At 36.0% G+C, this 9210-nt stretch overlaps 1 protein-coding gene across 3 annotated transcripts in view; it reads right to left on the reverse strand.

Moving 5' to 3' along the window:
* HOOK3 (hook microtubule-tethering protein 3) overlaps positions 1–9210 on the reverse strand; it is an 88982-nt gene that overhangs the window by 41756 nt on the left and 38016 nt on the right. For all 3 annotated transcript variants that reach the window (XM_015565180.1, XM_015565179.1, XM_015565181.1), the window contains exons 9-10: positions 6295–6435; positions 4533–4734 (exon numbers count right to left, since the gene is read on the reverse strand). In XM_015565180.1, coding sequence (XP_015420666.1) covers positions 4533–4734; positions 6295–6435 — 343 coding nt within the window. The remainder of the gene's footprint in view (positions 1–4532; positions 4735–6294; positions 6436–9210) is intronic.

The raw sequence follows: 9210 nt of genomic DNA on the forward strand, positions 1-9210 counted from the left end.
AGTTCTCCCACTGTAGACACAGCTGATTCTCACAGCCAATTGGTCAATTCCTCCCAGTGATACCTATAACAATCAAGGCTTAACTACAACAAGACTGTGCACACAGCCCACAAGGGGGTGTACCAAGAGTGTCCACCTCAGGTAATTGGGGAGGCTGAGCCCCTGGGCCCTATAAGACACCTAGCACACAAAACCACTCTACCAACACAAGGAACCAGCCAAAATGTGGAGACAAAGAAACAGGTCACAAATGACAGAAATGGAGGAAAGCAAACTACTGGATATAGAGTTCAAAACCACAGTTATAAGGTTTTTCTTGCCATCTTCTGTGTTGCTTAGTTTGTGTGAGAATTAGGAAATGTCCACATGGCTCTGCCTTCAGGGCAGTTATAGCCAGAGCATCCATCCTCAGAAACCTCTAGAAACCTCTAAGAAATTTAGTGAGACCCTCAAGGATATGAAAAAGGACCAACTATAAATTAAGCATACACTGACTGAAATAAAGAATAATATACAGAGATCCAACAGCAGACTAGAGGACCGCAAGAATCAAGTCAAAGATTTGAAATAAAAAGAAGCAAAAAACACCCAGCTGGAAAAGCAAAAACAATCCCAAAATATGAACATAGTGTAAGGAACCTCTGGGACAACTTTAAGCGTACCAACATCCGAATTATGGGGGTGCCAGAAGAAGAGAGAGAGAAAGATATTGAAAACCTATTTGAAGAAATAATGACAGGAAACTTCTCCTACCTGGTGAAAAAAAACAGACTTACAAGTCTGAAAAGCACAGCGAGTCCTAAACAAGAAGAACCCAATGAGGCCCATACCAAGACACATCATAATTACAAGGCCAAAGATTAAAGACAAGGAGAGAATCTTAAAAGCAGCAAGAGGAAAAGTCAGTTACCTACAAGGGAGAAGCAGTAAATAGCAAGAACCTACAACCAAGATTACTCTACCCAGCAAAGCTATCTTTTAGAATTGAAGGTCAGATAAAGAGCTTCACAGATAAGAAAAAGCTAAAGGAGTTTATCACCACCAAACCAGTATTATATGAAATGCTGAAGGGTATTTTTTAAGAAGAGGAGGAAGAAGAAAAAGGTAAAGATAAAAATTATGAACACCAAAGTAACAAGAAATACATATCTATCAACAAGCGAATCTAAAAATTAAGTGAATAAAAAATCTGATGAACAGAATAAACTGCTGAATATAATAGAATCAGGGGCATAGAAAGGGAGTGGACTGACAATTCTTGGGGGAAAAGGGGTGTGGGGAGTGTGGAAAGAGACTGGACAAAAATCATACACCTATGGAGGAGGAAGGGGGGGAGGGCGGGGAGTAAGGGCAGAGGGTGGGGTGAGAACCAGGTGGAGGGGAGCTATGGGGGGAAAAAAGAGGAACAACTGTAATAATCTGAACAATAAAGATTTATTAAGAAAAAAACTTAATGGAAAGATATTATATTCACTGATAGGAATATTATTGCCATAAAGATTTAATTTTCCTTTACATTGATCAACAGAATCAATGTAATTCCAATTCCCAAAAAGTTTTGGGTATAGAGGGAAAGAAAAGGTCTAAGAATAGATAATTTTGAAAAAGAGCAAGGTGCTGTAATACCAAATATCAAAGTTACTAAAAATCTATAGATAATAAGACTGTGAGGTACTGGTGTAAGAAAAGACAAATAGACCAATAAAGTAGAAGAGAGTGCCCAGAAACAAACCCACATATTACCTGGAAATTTAGGTATATGATAAGTTAGACTTGTAGACTGTGGAGGAAACTATTCGTAAGTGCTGCTAGGTTGCCTGCTTGTCCAAAGTATCCCTAAGCTTTCGCCCTACACAAAAATGTAGCTTAAAGACATAAATGTGCAAAACAAAGTTAAATCTTTGTTAAGAAAATAGAGATCAGTCTTATATCCTTCTGTAGGAAGTGATTTTTTAAACAAGGGAATAACAAACATACATCATAAAAAGATATTTAAAATTCATTATATTAAAATTACCAATCTCAAAAAGGTAAAAAGGATAGGTCACAGATTGGTAGGAAATATTACATGTATAAAAAAATTAATTTCAAAAACATAGAAAGAACATTCATAATCCAATTTTTAGAATGATTCTAAGATAAAAATAGGCAATTCACAAAAGAAATGTGATCAGTAAATATATTTGTAATTAGGGTAATGGAAAACAAAGTGTAAAGAGACCATTTTATATCTACCCAATTGTCAAAATTTGAAGTTTGAAGTATTATTGTTAGTGATGATGTGGAGTGGGAAAAATCATGCAAATTTCTTGCTAATAATACAATCACTTTGGAAAATAATTGGGAAGTATCTAGTTAAATGAACATATTCTATGGGAGAAATTCCATTCAGTTGTAAAACTTTCACATATATATAAAACAGGTAATGTTCAATACCATTTATTCACAGTGGCATTTCTTGTAATATAAAATAAAAAGTTGAAACATTCTGTCCTTCAAAAGGAAAATGGATAAATTATGTTATAATCCAGTGGTGGCGAACCTTTTGAGCTTGGCATGGCAGCATTTTGAAACACCCTAACTTAACTCTGGTGCCGTGTCACATATAGAAATTTTTTGATATTTGCAACCATCGTAAAACAAAGACTTATATTTTTGATATTTATTTTATATATTTAAATGCCATTTAACAAAGAAAAATCAACCAAAAAAATGAGTTCACGCGTCACCTCTGACACACATGTCATAGGTTCGCCATCACTGTTATAGTCATTTAATAAGATACTATACAGCAGTACGAATGAATGGGAGAAAGCTACTAGTACAGTGGTTCTCAACATTCTGGCCCTTTAAATACAGTTCCTCATGTTGTGACCCCAACCATAAAATTATTTTCGTTGCTACTTCATAACTGCACTTTTGCTACTGTTATGAATCGTAATGTAAATATCTCATATGCAGGGTGGTCTTAAGCGACCCCTGTGAAAAGGTCATTTGATCGCCAAAGGGGTCGTGACCCACAGGTTGAGAACCGCTGTACTAGTATATACCTATCAACATAAACAAATCTCACAAATATACTACTGAGCAAAACTAAATTATAGTAGAGTTCTTTCACTTTATAATTTATATAAGGTGGAGCAAAAGCAGGTTTACAGTTGCTTGTATGGAAAATAATACAATAATCTATAATAATAAAAGCATAATATGCTAATTAGATCAGCTGTGAGGGAAGCCCAGATCCCAGGTGCCTGCTGGTGGCCGGAGGGAAGCCTGGGTCCAGACAGCTGGAGGGAAGCCAGTGCCGGCAGCCAGGAGAAAGATGGCCTACTCTTGCACAAATTTCGTGCATCGGGCCTCTAGTTAATGAATAATACAAGAATAAACTACCTCAAGTACTCAACAACTGTAAACCTACTTTTACCCTGGGTAGCCTTAAAATGTGTCAAAATGCTATAAATTTAATCCTATACACATATCCTAAATAATAAAAGGGTAATATGCAAATGGGCTCCCAGGCTGCCAGAGGGATGTCTGACTGCCAGCTTAGGCCCAATCCCCCCCCGGGGAGCAGGTGGTCATCCCCCAAGGGGTCACAGACTGCGAGAGGGCACAGGCCGGGCTGAGGGACCCCTCCGAGTGCACAAATTTTTGTGCACCGGGCCTCTAGTGAATAAATATACATATGCAGCAAAAGAATAGAGCAGTAGTGCCCTGGCCAGTGTTGCTCAATCGCTAACATGTCCCCTGAGCACTGAAGGGTGTAGGGTTCAATCCCCCATCAAGGGCACATATGGGTTGCAGGTTTGATCCCCAGCCTCAATTGGGGCTAATGCTAGAGGCAACTAATCGATGTGTGATATTTCTCTCTATCTCTCACCCCATCCCTCCCTCTCTTAAAAATCAATGGAAAAAATATCCTCGAGTGAGGATTAACCAAAACAAAGAATAGAGCAGTGATTTTCAACCGGTGTGCCCCAAGAGCTTTTAAAATATGCAATGACTGACAAAAAAAAGGGTCACTGACTTTTTCCCCCTTAGACTGTCAAATAAAAAACTGACAATAGCCAACACAACAATAACTGTCTGGTGTGAATGAATCAAAATTATACCTTTTTTTCGGTCAGATCAGCAAAAAATATATTTTTTGGCATGCCGCAGAATTTTAATAATTACTTTATGTGTGCCATGAGAGGCAAAAGGTTGAAAAATCGCTGGACTAGAGAGATGCATAGGAAGGAAACCACAAACAGCATAGCGGTTACTATAATGAGGGGAAGAACATGTTTTATTTTTTAAGCATGGACACATGTATTATTTTTTTATTGTTGCATATTTAAGTATTATATAATAAATTTAAAAATAAAAAGCAATAAAAGGATCTGCTATAGAGACCAGTCAGTAAGCCCTGGAGAAGAACTAAGTTTCAAAGGTAAAAATCAGAAGACCATAAAAGCGAGTCAGTAGATTTTTGAAAAGCCAGGGGAGAACCTGCTTGAAAATGTCATCAGGACACTGTTATAATTCTTTACCTGTCTCTTATATGTCTCAAGTTGACTTCGAGCCGCATTGGCTTTTCTTAACTCTTCCTCTAGACTGACAGTGTTCTGCATATACATAGTATTCTTCTCTTCTAAGAGTTTAACCTGCCGTCTCAAATCACCAAGGTCTTCTAGCTTCTTTTTATATGATTCCACTTGGCCCTCTAGTTTAGACACTTTATCAGAAGAATGTCTAGAATAAGATGGGAAATCAGAAACACATTCACAGTTATATAGCTATTTTAGATAGTGCTAAAACAAGAGGGATTGTGAGATAATAACACATTCTAACCAAATTATAAGATCAAAGATAATTCCAGGTTAATTTTTCTGCTCAGGTTAAAAAATATAACCAAATTACAGCAAAAATTGTAATGACAAATGTTATACAATTTAAGGAAAGCAAATCTGTGTGTAGCAGGGGGTAGAAGGGTTGGGGGTGTAGCCAGCAGACACACATGCAGTGGTAGAAAAAGCAAAATAAGCTGTGCAGTGTCCATATAAGTTGGCGATTAGAACAGCTGTTTCAGTGTAGTAGTTGGGGCAGATGGGGACAAATTTTAGGGGATTAAGGAGAGAACACAAATTTTACCCTGTATAATCTAAATTTGTTCCTGGAGGGAAGGAGAGAGTAATAAGTCTCTCCCTTTTTCTAAGATGAGAGAGACCTAAATGCATATATGCTAAGGAGGAAGATTCAAATGTGAAGAGAAATGATTATTCATGTAACACAGTCCCTGTGTAAGCAAGAAGCATTGAGACCCAGAACACTGAAGAAGAAATTAGCACTGGACAGGAGGAAGAATAACAAGTCTATCTTCTAGAAGCAGAAAAGAAAAGATTAGTGCGAATGCAGGGAATTCAGGAGGTGCAGGAGATATAGGACATGGAGAGTTCCACAGTTCATGGCCTCTTTCCTCTATGTAGCAGGAGACAATGTCATCCATTGAACGTAAGGATGGGTGAGGTGGGGTGCGATAGGCATGCAGGTGAGAAGAGTTATGAAAATATGTCATACCTAGAAGAGAAATGGGAGACAGCCATCTACTGATGAGCAGCAGACTGGTGGACCAGTGGTAAGAACCCAGTGAAGAGTAAGCTTATTAATTTGTAGTAGGACAAAACTGTATCACTGTGTGAATTTCTCTATTTGTTCTCAGTATTCAGAGCAAAAGTGTAAAATATAAGTGGTTAGAATGATCTAACAGAGGATAGATTATACAAGAATGGCAAAGGTGGAAAAATGAAGTGATAGGGAGTGAGGTGCCTAGTGAGCAAATAGTTGAAGTGAAGATAAAAAGGTCCATTAAGGAGATGAAGCCTTGTGAGATATGACAGTATTTGAGAAAAAGGAAGACCAAGTGACTGCAGGACTCAAAATTAAAGAAAAGGAGTAGTAATAAGAAAAGCTCCAGAGATACACAAGTAAAAAGTAATGGTCAGAGATTAACTTCTATTGAGAAACATTCATACAGCACTTATTTGCCAGACTGTTCCAAGTGTTTACAAATATAAACTCACCTAACTCCACATATAAATCTGAGGTATGTGTGTGTATTATTTTCATGTTACAGATGAGAAAATGGTTACATGGAAGTTAAATAAATGATGGCACTGAGATCTAAATCCAGGTTGGCCCACCTGTTGAACATCCTACTATGCCCAGAGATCCTAGAGCTTGTAACATTGGTGGAAGAACTGTTTCTGGGTGATGAGAGGTCTGGCACTGTACAAAGATGGTAAGATTGTTTACCTAAGAACATCTATTTCATCTTTTAGAGACTGAGCATCATCTGCCAAAGTGGTTAGTTCATCATTCTGTTGCCGAAGTTCAGAGATTTCCTTTTCTAACTCTTCACAGCGTATTCGATAATCATCTTTGGCTGCTTCTAGTCTGTAACCAAAACAAAATAAACCAAGAGAGTACTATTTACTGTCTAATAAATCTCCTTAGTACAGTAAACAGAAATAAAAAGCATGAGGACAAACTTTTCCTGAATTTGTCTCCTACTTTTGTAACCATGAACTATAATTCTAAGTTTTCATTATCCTAAAAAATGGATTCCAATGTTCCAAGGCTAGTGAAAAGATAAAAACTAATTACCGTTCCTTTATTTAGAAATTTAGACATCAAGTAATACTTGTCAAAATACAGCAGATGTAATTTATTTAAATTTTTAATTATAAAATTTATATTCTTTGTTGAAAATTTACAGAATACAGAAAAGCAAAAAATAGAAAAATCATGTGTTAACCTAAATAGACAACCACTATTAACAATTTTATAGTACACCCTCCAGTCTTATTTCTGTTCAGGTCTTTTTATCTCCCCAAATGTGGATAATACTGTTTTTATTTCTTAATTTGTTTTACTTAATATAAATCCCTCATTCAAATTTATAAGATTCTTTGTCTCTAATGTCACAAATATTTATCATTATTTACTTTTAATAATCTTTATGTATTTAATGTACTGAAATTCTTAGTTGGTTTTTATGTAATTCAATTGATAAATCTTATACTACATAGTTTCCACTTTTACTACATGATTAGAAAGGTTTTTGTCATTTTAATCCTATATGGTCTGTTAATATTTATATGGTTTCATTTTTAACATTAAAATTCTCAATTTCCCTGGAATTCATTTTGGTATATGATGTAATGTAAGAATCTAACTTTTCCTTCCAAATATTTACCAACTGTCCCCAAACCATTTAACAAATAATTTAACCTTTCTCTATTGATTAGATAAATACCACCTTTATCATGTTATACACTCTTTACATACACTTGGGTTTCTGGATCTTCATTTGTGTTATTGGTTTGTTTGTAACTTGCTGTAGCAGTACCAAGCTATTTTACTTAGTATAGGTTTATAACATATTTCAACATTGAATATGGGAAATATTCCCTCGTTAAACTTTGTTCTCACATGTTCTGGGAATCTCTTGATCATTAACACTTCTACATAAAATTCAAATTGGAATCAAGTTCAAATTACGTAACAATTTAACAGAAAAAGACATTCTTACAAAACTCCATGAAAAACATGTTATCTCTCTCCATATATTAAAATATTATTAATGTATAATTTACAAGTTTTTGTCTTATGAGTCCCTAATATTACAGTCGTCCCCACTTATCCATGGTGGATACATTCCAAGACCCTGAAACTGAATAGTACCAAAACCTAAACTAGTACATACCATGTTATTTCCTATGCATACATACCTTTTCACTTAAAGGAAACACTTTCAGCTTTTCTTTGGCATATCCCAATTGCCAGCATCACTACTGTTGCATTTCGGGGCCATTATTAAGTAAAATAAGGGTTACCTGAACACAAGCACTGCAATACTGCGACAGCCGATCTGATAACTGAGATGCCTGCTAAGTGAGTAATGGGTGGGTAGTGTACACAGGGTGGACACACTGAACAAAGGGATGATTCATGTCCCAGGTAGCATCCTACTACTCAGAATAGTTTGCAATTTAGAAGTGATTAATTACTTATTTCTGGAATTTTCCTTTAACATTTTTGGACTGCTGCTGACCGTGGGTAACTGCAACTGCAGAAAGTGAAACAGTGGATAAGATGGGACTATTGTACTTTAAAAATTTTTTTAAGTACTTACTATATAGAAGTTTTTCCTGATGATATCAACTAGTTATTGCTAGAAAAGCTTATGATCAATGCAAACTTCTTACAGTTACTTCTCCCCATTAAATGTCTATTGCTTCTAAGAACTATTCAGTTGATACTCTTATCTGTTCTAGGTAGACAAACATAAAACCTACAAACGGTTTGGCTTTCCAATATTTTCATCTCACTTCTTTCTCTTTATATTATTATTATTTTTTAAAAAAATATTTTTTTTTATTGATTTCAAGGAAGAAGGTAGAGGGAGAGAGAGAGAGAGAGAAACATCAATGATGAGAGAGAATCATTGATTGGCTGCCTCCTGCACACTCCCTAATGGGGACTGAGCCCACAGCCCGGGCATGTGCCCTTGACTGGAATCGAACCTGGGACCCTTCAGTCTGCGTGCTGACACTCTATCCACTGAGCCAAACCAGCTAGGGCTCACTTCTATCTCTACAAAAGTAATAACAGCTAAACCTTATATAGCATCTCTGTGCCAGGCAATGTTCTCAGTACTTTACATATATTAATTCATTTAATATTCCTTTGAAATTCTAGAAAGTAGATAATACTATTAGACCATCTTATGGTAGACAGATATGCCCAAGTCTACATAGCTAGTAAGTGGCAAAGCCAAGTTTTTTTTAAATGTCTAGTTAAAAGTCAAATAAATTAATATTCATCCTATTATATCAGACTATAAAGAATAATAAAAAATACTAAGATATACTGTATTGATAAAACATTTGAATTATTAAAATACTTGAAAACACAATACTGTAGTATGTATTCTGAAACTGTTTCCTTTATAATAAAAATGTAAGGCAATTCTAAATACCACTTTCCCAATACCATACTTTAAAACCTGGGCACAATTTGAGACTTCTGTCCAAGATGGCGGCACAGAAAGACACTGAACACACCCCTTCCCATAAACCCATTGAATTTACACTTACAGAGCAATTCCCCCTGAAGAACGAAGGGCAAGTGAACAGCTTCTGCACAGCAAATGAGAAAAAGGGAAAG

Source organism: Myotis davidii, unplaced genomic scaffold (genome assembly GCF_000327345.1).
Source record: "Myotis davidii unplaced genomic scaffold, ASM32734v1 scaffold93, whole genome shotgun sequence".
In the NCBI taxonomy this organism is placed as follows: domain Eukaryota; kingdom Metazoa; phylum Chordata; class Mammalia; order Chiroptera; family Vespertilionidae; genus Myotis; species Myotis davidii.